This window comes from Acomys minous (genome assembly GCF_964271855.1).
Source record: "Acomys minous genome assembly, chromosome: 5".
Classification (NCBI taxonomy): domain Eukaryota; kingdom Metazoa; phylum Chordata; class Mammalia; order Rodentia; family Muridae; genus Acomys; species Acomys minous.
In genome coordinates, this window is record NC_140494.1 from 12,756,632 (window position 1) to 12,780,201 (window position 23,570).

Genomic DNA, 23,570 nt, shown 5'->3' on the forward strand with positions numbered 1-23,570 from the left:
ACAAAAAATTAGAGAAAGATTAGCAAGTCTAGATAACTTGTCTAAAATATAGGTATATATCTGGCAATTATGAATGAAAACTAAATAAAAATTTTTATGAAATAGATTGAGCTTATTGAAAGGCCAACTTCTTCAGTTCTTACGTCATTTGTCCACTGAAGAGAAGAAAGGAAAAAAAGAAGGAAGAGAGGGATGAAGGCATGCTAGCTAGCTGGCTTACATTTTATCAGGTCTATATTAAAGATATGAAATAGCCAGGTGTGGTGGCACACACCTTTAATCCCAGCACTTGGGAGGCAGAGGCAGGCGAATCTCTCTGAGTTCGAGGCCAGCCTGGTCTACAAAGTGAGCCCAGGGCAGCCAGGGCTACACACAGAAACCCTGCCTCGAAAAACAAAAACAAACAAACAAAGATATAAAGTAAAGTTCACTGGTGTGGCCTCACATAAGAAAGCTCTCAAGCTTCAAAATAAATTCATTCTTATTTTCTCATGCCCCCATCCCCAACTTGATGTGTATGAATGTGCTGCCTGCATGAACGTCTGTGCGTCACTTGTGTGCCTGGTGCCTGCACAGACCAGAGGAAGGAGTCAGATCCCCTGAACTACGATTAGGAGTGGTTATGTGGGTGCTGGAAATCAAACCTAAATCCTCTGGAAAAACAGGCAACGCACCTAACCACTGGGGAATCTCTCTAGCTCCTTTCTTTTATTTTTATATGCAGTATGATCCTTCCTGGGTTATGCAGCAAGTAACACTGAAATATGACTTGATATAAAAATTTACTACGTAGCAATATACTAGATAAATTAGAAAAGACTAATCAGCAAAGTGGTTAGAGGAAACAAACGTGCCTAACAAAAGAAAACGGAGCCAGACATGGTGGTGCACGCCTTTAATCCCAGCACTCAGAAGGCAGAGGCAGGCAGATCGCTGTGAGTTCGAGGCCAGCCCAGTCTACAAAGCAAGTTCCAGGACAGCCAAGGCTACACAGATAAACCCTGTCTTGAAAAACCAAAAAGCAAAAACCAAAAACAGCCACCCCCGCCCAAAAAAAACAACGAAAGAAAGAAAGAAAGAAAGAAAGAAAATGACCAGAAATAAACAAAACAGAAGCAACCTTTACTTCAAAAATTTGGCAAAATGTTGATATCTGTAGAGGTTGAGTGACAGGTAAATATGAGATCATCAAACTAGCTTTTCTTTTCTCCTTGAGATTTTAAAAAAAATTATATATATATATATATATATATATATTTTATGTGTGTATGTGTGTGTGTGTAAGAGAGAGAGAGAGGAGAGAAAGAGAGAGAGAGAGAAGAGAAGAGAGAGAGAGAGAAGAGAAGAGAGAGAACATGAGAGAATGAATGAGAACGTGTGCTTCTGTGGCTCGTCCCTGTAATATCAGCACTCAGAATGAAGAAAGGCTAATACAAGTGCAAGGCCAATCTGGGATACATAAGAAGTTCTAGGCCATCCTGGACTACAGAGAGACAGAGAGAGAGAGAGAGAGAGAGAGAGAGAGAGAGAGAGAGAGAGAGAGAGAGATCCTGTCTCAAAATAAATAAATAAATAAATTAATTAATTAATTAATTTAAGGACTCAAGGTCAAAAGCAAACACACACAAAAAAATTAAAAATTGCTTTTAAATGTATATTTCAACCACCTAAAATATTATCAGTTTCATATTTTCTATCCTAATTTCTGCAATAAAGGAAGGAATGTTTTACATCGTGGTACTCAATGCCATACTACAGGGGTAAAAAAGGAAGCTCTACAGAAAACGTTAGCTACCTCTAAAAGCAGACAGACCATACTAACTCATTCTCTCATTCCCCAATTATTTACTGAATCCCTAGTATTCAACTACATACTGTTCTAAACACCAGAGATATAACTTGTCTATAATAAACCAAAAAGCAACTTCCCATATGAAGCATGTTATTTACTCCTCAATGTTTACTAAAATCTCATTATCAAAAGAATATTTACAGGTTGGCAAGATAGCTCAGCAGGAAAAGGCACTTGCTACCAAGACAATCTGATCTTGCTCCCAAGAGCCAACACAGTGGAAAAAATGAGAACTTACTCCTCAAAGCAGCCCTCTGCCTTCCACATGTGTGCCATGGCACAGGTGCACACATATACGAAAAAATAAACAAACAATATCCTTTATCAAAAAACATTTACTGCACAGGGTGATTGCTCAATGGTAAGTGCTTACCTAGCATGCCTCAGCCCCTGGTTAAGAAAACAAACAACAAAAAACCATTTACCAATTAGCTACTATACATTCACAACCTATGCTAAGATACTGAATGCTGAAAAGAAAGAAAAATCTTAAAAAATATAACTCCTATACATTTAAGAAATGTGTACTTTACAGGAAGTTAAACTAATGTTCATGAGGAAGTCAAGTGGGGTAATGTTTGAAAGGCACAAGGCAAAACTGGCTTACTTCAGAGACTAAACGTTTAGGATAGAAAAGTAAAGATATAAGATGCACAAAGTGGTAAGTCTGAGACAACTATGCCGTGTTTTAGAGACAACAATACATTTTAAACTGGGGGTGGGGGTGGGGGGTGGAGAGACTATGCTGGGCAGGTGGCACTTCCTCTAATCCCAGCACTCCAGAGGTAGAGACAAGCAGTTTTCTTCAAGTTTGAGGCCAGCCTGATTTCCACAGAGAGTTCAAGGACTGCCAAGAATATAAAGCGAGACCCTGTCTCAGAAAGAATCCAATAACAAGACAAACAAGGGAAGAAAAAAAAAAGAGAGAGAGAGAGAGAATACCAATAGTAAGAAGGGCTGGAGAAATGACTCAGCAACTAAGAGCACCGCTGTCCTTATGGAGGCCTCAGGTTCACTCCCAGAACCCACAGGGCGGCCCAGAGTTGCTTATAACTCCAGTTTCAGGGATCCAATTCCTTCTTTTGGCCTCCTCAGGACCTGAACACACACGGTACATTTAAATACATGCAGGCAACATTCACGCACATAAAATAAATCTTTAAAAAATATATTAGTAAGGAGGGTAAAAATAATTCTTAGGAAGACATAGAAAAGAGTAACAGCTAAAAAAAGCAAGCAAGGTGGAGCAGACAGGACAGTAGCTTAAATCAGAACAGGAGCACAAACTGGGCACAGTGGCGCACACCTATAATCCAGCACTCTGGAGGCAGAGGCAGGCGGGTCTCTGTGAGTTCCAGGACAGCCTGGTCTACAAAGCAAATCCAGAAGCTCAAGATAGGCAAGGCTACACAGAGAAACCCTGTCTCGAAACGCCCTCCCCCCAAAAAAACATAAAGATGAATTTGACTAAACAAAGGTTAGCCAGCATCAACACCTCCTACTCTATTAATAGTTTCAGACTTTTAGATTTCTCTCAACTAACTCGCTCACAGAGACCTGAATAGATCTAGCCTTTAAAAGATTACGTAGAAAGGTAACTACACAAAACCCATGCTTGCTGAGGAAACTCCAGTGCTGTAAGATCTCACATGGCTTCATTGTAAGATAATAAATATAAACACCTTCAAATCAACTCAGACTATGCAAATATACTGGCTCTAGTAAAGTAAGTTCACTGGACAGGAAGATAGCCCAGTAGGTAGGAGCACTTGTACAAGAATGGGTTCTAAACCCTAGCATCCATGTAAAAAACACAGATTTGGCACTACGTATGGGTGTGTCAGGGAGACACAGGATGATGATGCAGCAGACACAGGAAGGCTTTCTGACTGCCAGCTTAGCTCCAGATTCATAAGAGACCCTGAAGAGAATAACATGTAAAGTAACAGAGGAGGACACAAAAAGTCTTCCACACGTGTGCACACCAACCAAACATGGAAACACAGCCCTTTAATGTTTTGTTCCTCGTTATTATTCACTTAATCTAATGCTCATAGCACCAGTGTGTGCTTTCACATACCATTCTGAAGCTCATTTCTACAACATGGAATATCAACCGTTTCCTTGAGAATTTACCTTTGGAAGGTGGGTAACATGGCTTAGCTGGTAAAACACTTGCCCTGTCAGCCTGACAACCACACTCAATGCCTGGAACCCAAATAAAGACAGAAAAAGAGAACTGACTCTGTAAAGTTGTCCTCTGACCTCCGTGCACCACCCCCAACCCCCGGCACACAATACATAAACATAGTAATCATAAATAACATTTAAAATAGTTTACCTTTGGAATCATCTTTGTTAGAATCTCTGTTCTGACTTTTTTCGTTGTCTTTAAACAAGATGGCTGGAACAAATGCTTTCAAATCAATGAGGTTCTCATAGAAATTCCGAGCATCTTCATCTTCCCATATGCCACCTTCTAAGTCATACTCTCCAGGTTTACCAGGTGTAAATATATCGATTCCAGGTCCATGTTCTACAATAAAATAAGCCATGAGCAGAAAACAGCATTTCAGAAGTAGCATGATAAACATAGCAGTATGCTTTTTATTTTCAATTTTGTAGCTAATAAATCTCTATTGTTTCAAGTGACTAGATATTCTTTAATCAACAAGCACTTGAGACTACAAATGATTATCTTTTTTATTGTTTTGTTTTGTCGAGACAAGGTTTCTCTGTGTAGCCCTGGCTTTCCCTGATCTCACTCTGTAGACCAGGCTAGTCTTGAACTCAAGAAATCTGCCTGCCTCTGCCTCCCAAGTGCTGGGTTAAAGACTAGTGCCACTATGCTTGGCTTTTTAAAAAGATTTATTTTATTTATTCTTATTTATGCATATGTATGTGCACCTGCATGAATTTATTTGATTCCCTGGAACTGGAGTTACAGATGCCTAATGTGAGTGCTAGGCACCAAACCTGGGTCCTTTAGAAGAGCAGTTGTACTCAACCACTAAACCATCTTTCCAGTCAATGATCACCTATTTTAATTATTTTAATTAACACATGCATGTGTGTGTGTGTGTGTGTGTGTGCGCGCGCGCGCGCATATGGGTGTATGTGTGTACATGTGTGCTGCAAAATTTGAGCTGGAGGTCAGAAGACAATTTTCAAGAGTCAGCTCTCTCTTCCCAACTTTATGTGGACTTGGGGGATGAAATTCAGGTTGTCGGGCTTACCCACTGAGCCACCTCACATGCCCAGTTATCTGTGACTTTAGTTTGGAGATAAGTACAGAAAGAATAAAGCCTGCAGATGGAATCATGATTATGAAGTAGGAATTTTATTTATTTTTATGTTCTTAGCTTGTTACTCTATGGTTGTTCTATGTAAAGGGAGAGCAAGGAGGGAGAAATGAAAATGAATACAGACATAGTTTTTCATTCTCTCTTAAGAGATTATATTGGGAGGGGAGGCTAGAGATATAGCTTATTGACAGAATGCTGACTTAGCATGTCCGAGGGGAAAAGAAAGATTTGCAGCACAGGCCTGATCTTCAGAATGTATGTAAGGGTGGGAAGAGAAAACAAATAATTCCATAGAGTTGTCCTCTGGTCCCCACGTGTGCTGTGGCACATGCAAGCTCTACACACACACACACACACACACACACACACACACACACACACACTCACACAAAATAAATACTACAAATAATCATGTGTATTAAAATTAACCCTGCAGAAAGTTATTATTCACTAAGTATCATTTAATAAAAAGAACAGTGGGACTGAAGAGATGGCTCAGAGGTTAAGAGCACTGACTGCTCTTCCAGAGGTCCTGAGTTCAATTCCCAGCAAAAACATGGTGGCTCACAACCACCTATACCCTCTAATGACCTCTTCTGTCATGCAGGTGTACATGAAGATAGAGTACTGTATACACAGTAATAAATAAATAAATCTTAAAAAAGAAAAACAACAGTAGCCGGGCCCAGGACTCGGGAGGCAGAGGCAGACGGATCTCTGTGAGTTCGAGGCCAGCCTGGTCTACTAAGAGAAACCCTGTCTCGAATAACCAAAAAAAGAAAAAAAGAAAAGAAAAAGAGCAGCGAAAGAACAAAACACTGGCTCTTTGTAATTCTTTGCACTCCTTGTAAATAATGTATTCTGACAGAGCCTTACTAGGGCATTAAACCCATATACCAAAAAGACAAACACTGACAGATTCACTAGTTCTATTTAATGAAAAATGGTTAGGACAGAGATCAGCTTTTAAGACATTCTGCAGCTTGGCATGGTAGCACACACTTGTAATCCCAGCACTTGGGGAGGCAGAGGCAGGCAGATCTCTGTGAGTTCCAGGCCAGCCTACCAGGCCAGCCTAATCTGTGAATCAGCCAAGGCAGGACAGCCAAGGCAGAGAAACCCTGTCTTGGGGGAATAAACAAACAAAAAAAACCTCTGCGGTGCTGGAAAGATGGCTCCGCAGTTAAGAACACTGACTGCTCTTCCAGAAAACTCAGGTTCAATTCCCAGCACCCACATGGCAGCTCACAGCTGTTTCTAACTCCAAGATATGACACCCTCACACAGATATACATGCAGGCAAAACACCAATGCACATAAAGTAAAAATAAAGTTTTTTTAAAAAATCTGCAGCAGGAAGGCTGAAAAGATGAGGAAATCCTATATAGTGAAAATTTATCTTGAAAACAAAACCCTCTGGAACAGGGAGATTTGATGAGTTTTCAGGCTAGTGAAAGAACATTTCTTTTCTTTTTTTTTCTTTTTAAAACAGGGTGTGTATGTGTAGCCAGAGCGGTCCTACATTCACTCTGTAGACCAGGTTGGCCTCAAACTTACAGTGATCCACCTGCCTCCACCTCCTGAGCACTAGGAGAAAGAACACTTGTATATACAGAAAGGGCTGGTGACTCACGCCCACTTCACAGGGAGTGTTCTAGCCCATCCTCTTCAGTGCATATCTGTATCCTTTACAGTTTTTCATTATAATCTGCTAAAGTACAATATTTCCCTGAGCTCTATGAGCCATTTTAGGAAATTATCAAATCACATGAGGGACCCACAGAAACCCTGCTTTCTATGGCTCATCAGAATAAGTGGGCCTTTATACACAGTCCTGGCTGTCCTGGAAATCACTACATACACCAGGCTGGCCTCAAACCCACAGAGATACACCTGCCCCCGCCTCCTGAGTGCTCAGATTAAAGGCAAGGGCCACCACAGCCACCTAGAATCTAGTTCTTTATTTGTGCGAGTTAACACTAATTCTAGAGTGTGTCAGAAATGAAGTTTAAGATATACAAATCATATCAGAGAACTGGCCAATATGATATTTCTGCCAAGAGTAATGTTCTGTGGGAGATTGTAGAAAAGTGTGTGCGTGCGTGCGTGTGTGTGTGTGTGTGTGCGTGCGTGCGTGTGTGTGTGTGTTAGAAAAGTTCTATATACTAACAGAAGACAAAAACTGATAGTGTCCAAGCAGATAAATAAGAGAGTAACAAAAAATAAAAATAAAAATAAAAACCCTGCTGTCCTGGAACTCACTCTGTAGACCAGAATGGCCTCAAACTCAGAGATCCACCACTTCCTCCTGAGTCCTGGGATTACACTATTGCCCAGATCCTGACTCCACCTCCCAAAACAACTCTTAATCTTAGTACTGATCAGAATAAAGCTAAATGAAACAAACATTTATCACTTTGATCCTTTATTGTTATGAAATATTTTGTTGCCTCAAAATTCTTTCAAAGAATGTAGACCTCAGAAGTAACAGTAAGCAAGCAATTCTTAGATATATTGATACCAAGATCTTAGGCTTACCAATTTCCAGAACTTAGACCAATAAACTTATTGTTTATAAATTATCCCAACCATAATACTTCATTCCAATAGCTAGAATAGACTAGGACAATTAAATAATATTTAATGGGACTGGAGAGATGGCTCAGTAGTTAAAGAGTATTGGCTGCTCTCCCAGGGGTCCTGAGTTCAATTCCCAGCAACTACATGGTGGATCTCAACCATTTCTAATGAAATCTGATGGCCTCTTATCACGCAGGCATACATGCAAACAGAGCACTCATATACATAAATAAACCTTTTAGAAAAAGAAAGAAAAGAGTCGGGGCCTCCAAACCATAGCTGGCAACCCTGCCTCTCAAAAAAAAAAACAATTGTTTTCATTTTATGTGTATGGGTACTCTGCTTGCACTACTTGTATGCCTGCTACCCAAACACCAAAAGCAGGTGGCAGAGCCCCTAGAAGTGGAGTTACAGACAGTTGTGAGCCACCATGTGGGTACTGGGAATTGACCCTATTCCTCTGTAAGAGCAGCAAGCACTCTTAGCTGGTAGGTCATCTCTTCAGCCTCCAATTAGGTAATATTAATAGGGTATTATTTGAATAAGTAAGGGACAATACAGTCAAGAAGTTCTCAAAAATAATTGCTCAAAAAATTCATGCAAAATAATATTCTAGGTTTTCTTTTCCTTTTCTTTTTTCTGTTTTTCGAGACAGGGTTTCTCTGCATTTATCCTTGTCTGTTGTGAACTCACTTTGTAGATCAGGCTGGTCTCAAACTCACAGAGATCCACCTGCCTCTGTCTCTCACGGACTATTCTAGTTTTTAAATTACATTTATAACTATTAGACCACATATATATTACAGATTACTATCAAGCTATCAGCCCTGGTCACTTTGAGGAATAAAATACATCTATTAAGAAACCTTCCTTTTTCTATTTATTCATTTTATTTTTGTTTTGTTTTGACACAAGGTTTCTCTGTATAGCCCTGGGTCTCCTGGAACTTGCTGGATAAACTACATTGGCCTTGAACTCAGAGATGCACTTGCCTCTGCCTTCCAAGCGCTGGACCAAAGGTAAGCACCACCACTGTCTGGCCTCATGTTTTTGGGTTGTTTTATTTTTTTTTTAATCCTAAAATATGAGCAAGTATTTCACACATATGAAAATTTTAGACTAGCAAGAAGTCACTTTTTAAAAATTTAACTTCTTGCCTAGAGAGGTGGCGCACACAGTAATTCCAGTCCCAGAGACAACATCCTCTTCTAGCCTTTGAAGGCACCAAACAAATAACAGTAACATAATAAAAGATACATCTTTGGGGCTGTAGAGATAATTAAGCAACTGATGGTTATGTACAGCTGTTGTAGAGGATGAGAGTTTGCGTCCCAGCACGCGTGGGTGGCTCACAACTACCTGCAACTTCAGCTCCAGGAGCTCTGAAACCCCCACCCCCCGGCCTCTGTGGGGATTGCAAGCATGTGTACAAGCCCATACTATATATATACATATAGACAAACTTAAAAATAAAAATTTTAGAACAAATAAGAATACATAGATTACCAAGAATTAAGTAGAGGTATTTGCCATCAAGCCTGATGATATGAGTTTGGTCTTAGAACCCACATGGCAAGAAGGACTGAAGTGCAGAAGTTATCCCTCAACCTACACACACACACACACACACTTTAGTAAATAAATGTTTAAAAGTACAGAAACATTGAATTGCAATACTGGATTAACTTTCTTATTACACAACTGACAAATCTTTCTCTAACCCCAAATACTGTTTAAGGCAAGTCCCTACTGGACATAATCTGAGGACATGAACTTGTAGTATGAAAAGAAAACAGTATTCTCTAAGTGCAGAGCCTTTTCTATTCAAGCATGCATTCCATATAGCAGTGGAAGGTTATTAGATTGCAATACCTAACTTTAAAAAATCTGAAGCTATTTATAAAGCTTAAATTTGTATTAATGTGAATTTAACAGGCCTTAAAGTAAGTGTTTTTTTCCTTTTTTTTTTTTTTTTTTTGAGACAGGGTTTCTCTGTATAGCCTTGGCTGTCCTGGACTCTGTAGACCAGGCTGGCCTTGAACTCACAGTGATCCACCTGCCTCTGTCTCCTAAGTGCTGGGATTAAAGGCATATGCCACCACCACCACTGGGCTCCCTTAATTTTTTTAATGAGCTGGCTGAGAAGACAGTACTTGCTGCACAAGCCTCAGGACCCGATTTCAAATACCCAGCACTGCATCAGGGTTTAAAATGATGGTATACATCTATAACCCCTAAACTAAGGGATAAATACAGGTAGGTCCCCAGGACCTGCTGGCTAAATGTCAGACCAAATCCATAAACTCTAGGCCCAGCAGGAAACCATCTTTAAAAATTAAGTAGCCAGGCATGGCAGCACATCTTTAATCTAAATGTTCTGAAGGCAGAGGAAGTGGATTTCTGTGATACTGAGCCCACCTAGGGCTATAAATGTTTTTTATATTTATTTATTATATATGTAAGTTTTGCCTGCATGTATGCATTTGTGGTGTCTGAGGAGGGATCTTATAGAACTGAAGTCAGAACAGTTGTGAATACCATGTGGGTTCTAGGAACCAGGTGCTGGTTTTTTGTTGTTTGGTTGGCTGGTTTTTCGAGACAGGTTTTTCTCTGTGTAGCCTTGGCTATCCTGGAACTCACTCTGTAGACCAGGCTGGCCGTGCACTCACAGAGATCTGCCCGTCTCTTCCTCCTGAGTGCTGGGAGTAAAGGCATGGGCTACCATGCTTGTCCTTCATTGTTTTTTTGTTTTTGTTTGTTTGTTTGAGACAGGGTTTCTCTGTGTAGCCTTGCTGTCCTGGACTCACATTGTAGACCAGGCTGCCCTTGAACTCACAGCAATCCGCCTGCCTCTGCCTCCTGAGTGCTGGGATTAAAGGCATGAGCCACCACGCCCAGCTTGTTTTGTTTTTAATATTTTTTTTTTGTATCAATGAGTCAATGTTTTTGTGGTGCATGGGTGTACACGTACATAGCAGTCAGGTAACTTCCTTATTTTCCACTCTGATATTTGAACTCGGGTTCTGAGGCTTGTGCAGCAAGTATGTATGTTTGGTTTTGTGTGTGTGTGTGTGTGTGTGTGTGTGTGTGTGTGCGTGCGCACGCTCATGTAAAACTTGGTGGAGCTATTTTATTATTTAACCATATGGGTTCTTGTAAGATTTACTTATTTTATGTATATAGTGCTCTATCTGCATGTACACTTGCATGACAGAAGAGGGCATTAGAGGGTATAGATGGTTATGAGCCATCACGTAATTGCTGGGAATTGAACTCAGGACCTCTGGAAGAGCAGTCAGTGCTCTTAACCACTGAGCCATCTCTCCAGCCCCCTTTTGGGTTCTTGAGTTTGAACTCAAGTCATCAAGCTTGGCAGCATCTTTGCCCAATAGTTATCTCACCAGTGCATGATATCCTCACACACAAACATTGGCTTGTATCTTACCTTCTGGTGTTGGTTTGTCCTGAGGAAGATCTGGCATATTTTCATCCAAAAGGTCTGCTAAAGATTGAGAATTTGCCAGCAGCTTCTGGTAAGACATTGCAAATTCTTCATACTGCTTATGCCTATCTTCACTTAGCTCACCTTTAGAATGCAGAATACGCCTATAAACAAATGATGAAATAATCTGATAAGCTTGTCAAAGCAGACATGACCATGAGAAATAGTCCATAAAATTTTATTTTACCACAGAAATTTAACATAATATTCTCTAACTTATTTCTTTAATCTCATGTTCTAGAATTTATCTTAAAACTAAAATACATAAAAACAACAACAAAATCACCCAACCAATTATTTTTACTCAAAGATTATAAAATATGCATTCAGAATCACCAAATAGTTAAACTTTACTAAATAAGAAAAGATTTAGTATTCTATTACAAGAAAACTCTTCCACATAAGTTAATCGAACTATTTATTCCAAATCACTAACTAGCTTTCAAAAGCAACAGGTTATGAAAAAAATCAGTTATCCTTAAATCTTAATAATGATTTGATAAGAAAATATATTTAACAATTTACTATAAAATTTACTATAAAATGGTTATTTTTTTTATATTATGCTTTCCTAAGACATATTGTTAGCCAAGAACACTCATATCCACAAAAGTCAGTTTCTAAATATAACAGGCTTTCAACAGGTTCAAAGCTAGAATCAGTCATCCATAAGCTTGCATGATTTAAATCAAGATTACCTTTTGTAAAAATCCATTTCTCTAATATAGCCAATTTTCAATTTACAGTACTGGTTATTTACTCAATGGATAAATATAACTGATCACCCCACTTACTGAAGGCCAGGCTTTCATGGGGATGCCCAAGGATATAATTCTTCCTACTACTTCACAAAATAAGTACCAGTAAGTCACTCTTGATTACTAATAACCAAAATGTATAAAGTCTAGATCCTAACTGTATTAGTATAAGCAGTTAAGACTTAACAAACAAGGATCCAATTGGTTCTACACTGAGGACTTACATGGTAGTACAGCTGCTATTTATAAGCAATACTGTACAGATAATAGGTTTTGTAGAATGCTTGAAATTGGGTCTCATGTAGCCCAGGCTGCTCTCAAGCTCACTGTGTTGCCAAGGCTGGCCTTCAACTCCACAATCCTCTTGTCTCCACCCCAAGTACTGGGATGTGCTGTCACATCCAACTTTTAACATAAGTTTTTTTAAAGCCAACTATTAATTATAAAGTTAAAGCATTTCCAAAACTAACATTTAGAAGTTTATTGCTTGGCATTTGAGCATTCTTCCCTCCCACCCCCCACCCCCCACCCGCACCCCGAGATAGGGTTTCTCCATGTAGACTTGGCTGTCCTGAACTCACTTTGTAGACCAGGCTAATCTCAAATTCACAGCAATCCACCTGGCTCTGCCTCCTGAGTGCTGGGATTAAAGGCCTGTTCCACAATCGCCCGGCTCATTTGAGCATTCTTATAAACCAAGTAAGTTCATGTTTCTTGAGGTGTTACAGAAAATAAAGTGAAAACCATGCCTACCCTCACTTTTCCCTGCCTATTCAGAACACCGCCTTCAAAAACATGCTAGATTACCCACCTACAGAAACCTATGTATTACGAACACTGGTTCTACTTTTGGAGTATCAGCTGCGTTATAAGCACATCAATATATGGATTCATTAAATCAATCATTACTTCTTTACTTTCCCTTTTTTATTGTTGTTGTTGTTTTTGTTTTGTTTTGTTTGGTTTGGTTTGGTTTTTCGAGACAGAGTTTCTCTGTGTAGCCTTGGCCATCCTGGAGTCACTTTGTAGACCAGGCTGGCCTCGAACTCACAGTGATCCGCCTGCCTCTGCCTCCCGAGTGCTGGGATTAAAGGCGTGTGCCACCACGCCCGGCTTGTTTTTGTTTTTCAAGACAGAGTCTCTCTGTGTAGCCTTGGCTGTCCTAGACTCACTTTGTAGACCAGGCTGGTCTCAAACTCAGAGCGGTCCACCAGTGCTGGGTTTGAAGGCATGTGCCACCACCACGCCCAGCTTACTTTCCCAAATCTTGTCAGGGTTTACAATGAGAAATTGTGGGAACAGAAGTGTCACTCTGTAGGAGAATGTTTCCCTGGTATGTACAAGGCCCTGGATTCCAACCACAGGAACACCAAAAAAGGAAAGGGAGGGGGGAAGGAGGAAAAATATCAGATATGCATAAATAAATTTTAAATTTTCACTAATTTTCTTACAACTTAAAAATGTTAGCAACTTCTGACAAATCAGTATAACCATATTTATCTAGGCTAAAAGTACTTCTCTATAAAGACCAAAATTATTGTCTTGTTTTCCCTTGTTTTTTACTTCAAAATAATATAAACAATAAATTATTTTAATGTACATGCAAATATAACACCAATATATAAAATATATAAACAGAAGGTTTTTTTTAGCAAGTTCATGTATTCTAAAAAATAAACAAACATATATATATATATTCATGAAAGAAACTACTAACATTACAATGAGTTTATTAGGATATTTAATCAGTCCTATGACAAATTTAGAAAAAGTTTCAATTAAAACAAGTAAATGATTCAAAGAAATACTACCCGAAAATGATTCTAGCTTTAAAATATTCACAGTGGGTTGTCAAAATGGATTGGCCAATACACTTGCCATCAAGCCTGAAAATCCACCTTCTCTGGGGTCCATAATGTCAGAGAGAGAAGTGGATGCACACTGCGATTGATATATATATACTTTTTTTTTAACACATAATACATACAAAATCAAAGTTTTACATTCTAAATAATAAAAATAATGTACAAATTATCAAAGGTGATAAGAATTGAAGAGTTCATTCTAAAGAAAATTCTGGGCTGGGCAGTGGTGGTGTACACCTTTAATCCCAGCATTCAGGAGGCATAGGCAGGCAGATCTCTTAGTTTACGGCCAGCCTGGTCTACAGAGTGAGTTCCAGGACAACCAGTGCTACACAAAGGTAGCCTGTCTCGAAAAAACAAAAAATAAGGAGGAGAAAGAGGGAGGGAGGGAGGGAGGGAGGGAGGGAGGGAGGGAAGGAAGGAAGGAAGGAAGGAAGGAAGGAAGGAAGGAAGGAAGGAAATTCTGTTAGAAGGGTAATAATGGTTTTTAGACATTTCAATACTGCTAATGAAAATTACCATCCAACTTTGGAGCTAGCAAGCTGGCTCAAAGGGTAAAGAAAGTACTTGCCACAAAACCTGATGGACTAAGTTCAGTTCCTGGGAATCACATGGTGAAGGAAAGAGAATCAACTTCCACAAGTTGTCCTCTGACCACACACACACACACACACACACACACACACACACACACACACACACACCATAGAACACCTGTGCACGTATATACAACTTTAAGAAAGAAAAGATGTAACATTATTACAGTCTTTGGCAACAACAACAAAACAAAACCAGAGTGGGCGAAGCCGAGAACACAACCTAGAAATGTATTGCTCTAAAAAGTTCTGGCCTCTTGGTTATCTGAAGAGCATACATTCAGTCCACTAATACAAGACTGAGGATTTCTGGCACCCAAGCAGTGACGCTGATAACCATTTTACCACAACTAAAAACAGAACTACTTCAGTATCAACTTCATGTTCAAGCACTTGCCTGGAACTTTGCACTTATCAGTTAAGTATGATTCAAATCAATGATTAAATTTAATTCTACACATATAGGTTCTAGTCCTTCTCCAGCTCCTCTGGGACCACATTAAAATCTTAAAAACTGGAACTGACCAAGCACACATGTGGTTCAGATACACACATAAGCAAAATGTCCATACACAGAAAATAAAACAAACACTGGGGCTGGAAGAGATGGCCTAAGAGCAATTGCTGCTTTTCAGGAGGACTTAAGTTGGATTCCAAGCACCCACATGATGGTTCACAAATATCTATAACTACAATGCAAAAGATCTTAACACCTTCTGGCCCCTGGGGCACCATGAATGTATGTGGTGGACAGACATACAAAATAAATAGACAGGAAAAATAAAATAAAAAGATGTTTATATATAATTTTAAAAGGCTTTAAACTTTCAGAGATAATCCTTAACCCTCCCTGAAATCTTAATTCTGCTTTTTGTTGGTGGTGGTGGGTTTATTTGAGGCAGGTTTTTCTGTGTAGCCCTGGCTGTCCTGGAACTCTCTCTGTAGACCAGAGTGGCCTCAAACTCAAGAGATCCACTTGCCTCTGCCTCCAGAGCGCTGGGATCATAGGTGTGTGTCACCATTGCCCTATGTTGTTGTTTTGTTTTAAAGACAGGGTCTTGGTGTGATGGGGCTACAGTCCAGTGGTAGATCACTAATTTAACACCTATAAGGTCCTAGGTTCAACCCCTAATCTAGAAGGAAGGAAAGGAGGGAGGGAGGGAGGGAGGGAGGGAGGGAGGGAGGGAGGGAAGAAGAGGCCAGTGGGCCTTGTGCATTTGTAGACTGGCCATCAACTCAATGTATTACCCAGAAGGTCTGGAATTAGCAATCCTCCTGCCACTGTGCTGTATCTTGAATGCTACGGATTATAGGCATACACCACCAAAGCCGGACCATGATCAAATTCTTTAACAACACTAATTTATGTAGTTACTTAACAAATACATATTTAGGTTAAGTATTCAGGAAAGACCTCTTAGGAAAATAAAAACTGGAATGTTGGGTTGTTTTCTAACTACACCATACATGAAGAACTTGGTAAACAGGACAGGAGACCAAAGAGTGGAATTAAAAGTTCTGTTACAAACAGAACCCAAAGTGGTATCTAATTTGACTACTTATTTGACACAAGCTTACCAAGCAGCTCACTGGATCCACAGCATGCAGTGAGACTATTACAACTTTAAGCACAGGAGTGCTGGGGACAGAACCCAGGGTTTATGCATTAGAGGCAAGCACTATACCTTGAGGCTTACTACACCCCTAACCAAAACCTCTTATATCAAGTGCATAAGAATGTTAACACTGAAAATATAAGCAAAACCATGCTAATGATAATTACATAGTATTTCAAATCTTTCTAGAAACGCATCTATTAGCAAAGCTGAACTGGAAGCTTTCTGTGGAAGCCACTGTTAGCCAGAGGTCAGGAAAGCATTTCTGGAAAGAACCAAGAAGTCAACATTCTAAGTTTTCTAGAGCATAGGGTCTTCACTGAAGCTGTTGCCTGCTACAGTAGTGCAACAGTAACTGCCAGGCAATAGGGAAACCAAAGAGTTTACCATGCTAGGATGAAACTTTTAAGAGCAGTGAAATGTCAATTTCATGTAGCTTTCACATTTCACAAAGCATTCACCTTTTAAATTTTGTTACCTATCTGAAAAAGATAAAAGCCATTCTTACACTAGGCACTAAAAGCTGGCCAATGACCTGCTCTGGCAAGTGGGCCAGTGTGTCAATCTTTTGTCATGACAGGAATTAACCACATCAATTATCACTGTTAAACATTTATTAACTACCTCGTGTCCTCTCTGTGACTGTACAACAGTGAGATAGTGAAAAGTGATGAAAACAAAATCAATCCGAAGTCTTACTATAATAAAAATGTCTAAAAAAGATTTCTTGCTGCTCATGCCTTTAATCCCAACACTCAAAAGGCAGAGGAGGGCAGGTCACCATGAATTCAGGGCCATCCAAGGCAATTACATGAAACCTATCTCCAAAACAAACAAACAAAAAACCAGAAAGTAAAACTTGTTTGTTTTTTGAGGCAGGGTTTCTCAGTGTAGCCCTGGCAGTCCTGGACTCTCTTTGTAGACAGGCTGGCCTCAATCTCACAGCCATCCGCCTGCTTCTGCCTCTCCAGTGCTGGGATTAAAGTGCCACCACGCCCGGCTGTAAAACTTATTTGCCAGGCAGTGGTAGTGCAAGCCATTACTCCCAGTATTTGAGAAGTTCTCTGCATTCAAGGCCAGCCCTGTCTACAGCCTGAGTTCTGTGACAGCCAGGGTTACACAGAGAAGCCATGGAGGTGGGTGGGATGGAGGGCAAAACAAAGACAAAACCTTCTTCTACTCAATATGAGACCTCACCATCTAGAAACACCCTCTGAGGTCTCAAACTCACAGAGTTATGACTCTAGAGTGCTGGGATTAAAAACTGGAGAAAGGTTTTTTTAGGTTACTATTATAAGACATTCATTCTCGAATCAAACATTAACCCATTAATGACTCATTTAAAAGGCCTTTTTGTTTTCCATTTTTTCACTTTTATGATTTGACTTTTGTGACTCTTTTATTTTGTGAAGATTATTTACTTGCTTTATATTGTCTTAAAAATAAATTTTGTTTGGTTGTTTGGTTGGTTTTGGTTTTTCGAGACAAGGTTTCTTTGTGTAATACTCCTGGCTGTCCTGGACTCACTTCAGTAGACCAGACTGGCCTTGAACTCACAGAGATCCACCTGCCTCTGCCTCCTGAATGCTGCTTAAAGGTGTGCGTCACCACACCCAGCTTTAAAAATAAATTTTAAGGGGCTGGAGAGATGGCTCAGAGGTTAAGAACACTGCCTGTTCTTCCAAAGGTCCTGAGTCCAATTCCCAGCAACCACACGGTGGCTCCCAACTATCTATAATGAGATCTGGTGCCCTCTTCTGGTGTGCAGGTGTATGTGCAGGCAAGACACTTAAATAAATAAATAAATCTTTAAAAAATAAATAAATAAATAAAATTTAAAGCAAGCTTTATAAGCATAGTTCAGCAAAGCTGAGGTAGGAATATCACAGCCCAAGGCTGGCTGTCAATGTTTAAAAGTTTAACATATCAATTTTCAGAACAATGACTCACTCAGAAAATTTTCAGAAAGATCAAATAGGCAATATATTAAGTAGCAAACATTTTTAAAAGCACTAAAGTCATGCCAGATGCTGGTAAAGTACCTGTACACATGCGAATTCACTACGTGACCCACATTTATGTCAGAAGTAGGACACTACTATTATCTACACTGGAAGGATGGGTATGTTAAAGCAAAGATATGTGAGGTCTAGAATTTGAACCCAAGTGCCCTGGTGCTGGAGTCTGCATTATTAAAATGTAGACTATAACTGTCTCTAAAATTAAAATTAATGTTTTATACATTATATTGGAATTACAATCTCTTAAATGTGTATAACAAAAGCAAGCCACCAAAATAAGGTATTTATTTTAAATTCTCTTTTTAACTGAAACCATAACCAGGATTCTCTCTGGTTGGCATTTGGGTTGGTATGGCCAGAGTGACCAGTCGGAAGTTTTACAGTAAGTAACAGCACTAATAGTGACAACAAAAGGTACTGTGTAATTATGAGAGATTCAGCACTGAAAAAAGGAACCTGATTTAGTCATTGGCTCTTCCTATATTACCTTGGACAAGTCCTTAAATTCCTCCATCAGTCACCTTCAAAATACAAACATTTCTTTTAGGGATATTGTGAAGATATCATAAGATTATACATATGATGCATTATATTGGTAGAAAATGGTGTTTTCATGAGGAAAAAAACTACTAAAGCCGCTGTAGAAAAGTAAAAAGCTTCAACGTCAAATATTATTTTGATCTACAAAACTGCAGTCAGGATGTAAAGTATATTAGTTAATTTTTTTTAATCTAAGCAAAAATGCAAACATCTTTTTAAATTTTCATCTTGTGCAATCACAGAAAATAAGATAGGACACATAAAACCTTGAAAATATGGTCATGACTAAACCAAAGAAAAACAATACTGGGTTTCATCTCATTTGCTTCCAGGTCGTCAAATCATCAGAAAAATAAGCCATAGAATTACAATATTCTTACAATCTTATTTTAATTTGGTTATGATTACTTTACTTCATGAAAAGACACTAGTGTGTACAATATAACTGCACTTAGTTAAGTATTTATTCATTTAATATGTCACGTTCACTTAAACAAAGTTAGTAAACTAAGCGACAACATAAGGGTTCTTCTGTCAGAACTTGCTGCATGAGAGAATTCAGTGAGGCAGTATCTTTTTGTTTGTTTGTTTGTTTTAAGGTTTTTTTCTAAGACAAGGTTTCTCTGTGTATGCCTGGCTGGCCTGCAAGCAGCTCTGTACACCAGGATGGCCTCAAACTCACAGAGATCTGCCTGCCTCTGCCTCCCCAAGTGCTAGATTTAAAGACGTGCACTGCCGCCACCAAAACCCAGCATGAAGCAATTGTTTTTTTGTTTTGTTTTGGGGGGGAGGTTTTGAGGCAGGGTTTCTCTGTGTAGCTTTGGCTGTCCTGGGCTCACTTTGTAGACCAGGCTGGCCTCGAACTCACAGAGATCCACCTGCCTCTACAAGTGCTAGGATTACAGGCTTGTGCCACTATGCCTGGAACAAAGCAATGTCTTAATAGTGTGTAAATATTATCAAGTGACCAACTTGTAAGAATAGGTAAAAGCCCACTAGAAGGAAATTGAAGTAAAAGCATTAATTTTAAAACAGTATATTTAAGTTTCAACACTAGTCAACAAACTAATAGTACTTTTCTGATTTTATCAATAATTGGGAGAGGGAGATGTTTGCATTCCATTTATACTTTTTACTAAACTTTAAATCAAATCACTTATTGCCAATGATATAAGCAATCAGAAAAGGACTAAAGGTCTTAAAAACAAAACTTGCTACTCTTTTCATCAATTACCACGGATTAAGACACTTTAGCGCAGTGGGTCTCAAACTTCCTGATGCTGTGACCTCTTAATACAATTCCTCATGCTGTGATGATCCCCAACCATGAATTTATTTTGGTTGCTACTTCATAAAAGTAACTTTGCTACTGTTATGAATTGTAATGTAAATGTCTGTGTTTTCTGATGGTGTTTATCCACACAGGGTGAGAACCACTGTTTTAGGGGCTGGTGGTAGAAATGTTTGCCTAACAAGCACAAGTCTTCACTTTTGTCACAGCACCAAAAACTAAATAAATAAACAAATAGATAAATCATTTGAGTACGGAGAACTGACTACTTGATGTTTGAATACATTATTTCACTCGACTGAATGAAAATTTTCTGTTAACTATGACATTGTTATATTTACTAATTAATTTTATTAAATGTCAAAAAACTAGTATCTCTATTAACATAATGATCACTAAATAAAACAGAAAGCAACATACAAAGCATATAAAGCTATCAACTCCAACTAGAAAAAATTAATTTTGAAATCTATACATGCTGTAACATCCCAGAGCTATTTAAATTCACTTACGTAAAATGTATAATAAAACACGTTATTTTTAAGGTTAAAAAAAATTCTTAGCCAGGCGTGGTGGTGCACACCTTTAGTGGATGCAGAGAGAAGCTCTGTCTCAAAAAAACAAAAACAAAAACAAAAACAAAACAAAAACAAAAACCTTAATTCAAACTTGTCAAAATTCACCTAACGATAAAGTCAACTATATTGCTAATTCTTCGGGGGCTTAGAAGCAATACTAAAGCATATATTATAGAAGGCCAAGTATTAGAAAAGAAAAGGCCAAGTTAGAAAACTATCATTCATACATTCATTCATTCCAGTGTTTTTAAGAAAATACCACAACTTACTATATTACTACTTTTGTTTTGTTTTTGAGACAGGGTTTCCGTGTAGCCCTGGCTGTCATGGAACTTGCTCTGTGAATAGCCTGACTTGGAACTCAAGAGACTGGTATGCTCTGCCTACCGAGTGGGATTAAGGGTGTGTGCCATTGAGCCCAGTCAAGAAAGCACCTAAGTTTTGAGTCAGTCTATGTTTAAAAATTAGTTGGACAGGACTGGAGAGATGACTTAGAGGTTTGGCGTACTGGCTGCTCTTTCAAAGGTCACTGAGTTCAATTCACAGCAACCACATGGTGGCTTCCAACCGTCTATGAGATCTGATCTCCTCTTCTGGTGTACATGCAGGCATAACACTGTATATATAATAAATAAATAAGTACATAAATAATCTTTAAAAAATTTAGTTGGACAGAGCTAAGCCTGGTGGTACACACCTGATTTCAATACTTGGGATGATAAAATAGGGGATCTTGAGCTGAAAGCCAATGTTGGGCCACACTACAAGATTCTAAAAGCCAACAACAACAACAAAAATTGGTTGAATCATTAAAGTATAGACCTTTAATGCATGTAGAGTAAGATTCCACAAGCTCTAGAGAATAGTGCTTTCTAACACTATTAGTTAGTGTTAAAAAGCAAAATGACCAATAGCATTTGATTCCTAGACTAAGAAGTATACTTGATTTTCCTAAGACACTGAATAAAGGCTTAAAGAATTTTAATTACATGTGATTCCTCAACTTTCTAGGATATCACACCTAAGAGCAATCTTATTAGAGAAAACCACTGCCTATGATTGACTTTTTCCTATGAAAACAACTACTGGGTCATGTCCTCAAAGGAAAAACTTTTAGAAACTGATTACTTGGCTGGGTGTGGAGGCACACACCTGCCTTTGATTCCAGCACTTGGGAGGCAGAGGCAGGTGATCTCTGTAAATTGGAGGCCAGACCACTACACAGTGATTCCACGAATTATAACAAACCCTTTCAGAAGAAAGGATATTCCACGCTAATCCATTTCCCAAGTTTATTTTGTTTTCCCTCAGTAGGGTTATCTGCATCTCCAACTATCAAAGCTGATTAGTAACCGAAAGTGTCTTGAGCCCTAAGTAACTTACTAAACCAGATGTCAAATATTTTCTATTACGATTTTTCATCTCCCTGAATTACTGCATCTGTTAAGTAGACAAATTATGCTGAGACAGAGGACTTCCATGCTGTTCATGTCACTCTACACTGTAAATTCTAAAAGTGTAGCTTAACAGTTCTGTGACTGCTGGCTGATGGTGGCACACGCCTTTAATCCCAGCACTTGGGAGGCAGAGGCGGGCAGATTTTGGTGAGTTTAAGGCCAGCTTGGTTTACAAAGCAAGTTTTAGGACAGCCAGGGTTACACAGAAAAATTCTGTCTCAAAAATTCAAAAGCAAAAGCAAACAACAAAAAAATTTTACTTACCTACGCACTTAAAAACACACATGAAACCATCTGCAAAATCATTAGGTTAAAATAGCATATTCAGATCATCTAAGTAAGTCAGAGTTAAGCAAACAGAGTGAGATGCCACCTCAAAATATAAAGTTTCCAGCAAGTATGTATTCAGGGCAGAAATTCCTGCACTAGTTCAAAGTAAAGAGCTATCTTAGGAGTAGTTCATTTGAACCAGGTGTGGAGTGGTGCATGCCTTTAGTCCCAGCACTCAATGAAGTAAGCGAATCTTTATGTTTTCAAAGTCAGTCTGATCTACACAGCAGACAAGGCTACCTAGTGAGACTCTGTCTCAAAAGAAAAAAAAAAGAAAAAGATAAAGAAAAAAAGAAAGAAAAGGAGGGGGGGAGAGAACAGTCCATTTGAGACAGGCTTCAGTGTAAAAAGGCCTTAAAAAAAAAAAAAAAGGAATGATAGCCTGGTGTAGTGGTACACACCTTTAATACCAGCAATCCAGAGGCAGTGGCAGGCAAATGACTGTGAGCTTGAGGCCAGCCTGGTCTACAAAGAGAGTTCCAAGACAGCCAGCGCTATTACACAGAGAAACCCTGTCTCAAAAAAATAGAATAAAATAAGAGAGACAGACAGACACCAGGGGGGTGGGGGTTGCCAAGACAGCTAAAGCAATTCTGGTCCCAGAAAAGAAGGAATCAAAACCAAATGCCCTAGGGATAGTCAGTGTGGTGTCTGGAGAGGACTGGAACTGTACAGAATTGAAGCCAGTTATCCTGGGGCGAGAAAAGCATCTGGCAGTCAGCAAATATGCAAGAGAAGTCACAGGAATCAAAGAGACACATGTCTCAAAGCGATATTAAATCACTGTGGTGTCTCTCTACTAGGATGCTACAAGGCTAAAAGTAAATACATAAACTCTAAAGTAGCCAATGAAACCATGAAGAAGTCAATAAAACTCATCAATTGTTATCATATTTACAAAGTCAGTTGTGATGTATTAGGTAGGCTGTAAAAGGGAAAGGAGGATGAAAATGACAGAGCATTACGCAAAGCATAATTAAGATTTTTAAGTAACATTCAAAACCATAAACAAAAATGACAATTCTGTTTCTATTTTACTTTTTTCTTTGAGATATGATTTCACTATGTTGCCCAGAGAGTCAAATTTTCACCTAAGTGACCAAAACTGGTCCCAGAGTCTGAGCATCAACCTGATAATATACTGCTGTCACACAGTCAGTGTCTTTCTGGTTCTGTCAATCACCGCCCAGGGTAACTGCTTACAGCAGTCCTCCCCCACTGCAGGCTCAGGAGGGCAGAAAAAGACGCATCTCATTAACTGCTGATCAACAGCTAGTCT

At 39.1% G+C, this 23,570-nt stretch overlaps 1 protein-coding gene across 7 annotated transcripts in view; it reads right to left on the minus strand.

The window, feature by feature from the left end:
- The window catches only part of UPF2 (UPF2 regulator of nonsense mediated mRNA decay), a gene marked incomplete at its 3' end in the record, with an annotated part of 110,594 nt that overhangs the window by 76,314 nt on the left and 10,710 nt on the right, over nt 1-23,570 (minus strand). For all 7 annotated transcript variants that reach the window (XM_084783981.1, XM_084783982.1, XM_084783979.1 and 4 more), the window contains exons 4-5: nt 11,183-11,343; nt 4,194-4,388 (exon numbers count right to left, since the gene is read on the minus strand). In XM_084783981.1, the coding sequence (XP_084640107.1) occupies nt 4,194-4,388; nt 11,183-11,343 (356 nt within the window). The remainder of the gene's footprint in view (nt 1-4,193; nt 4,389-11,182; nt 11,344-23,570) is intronic.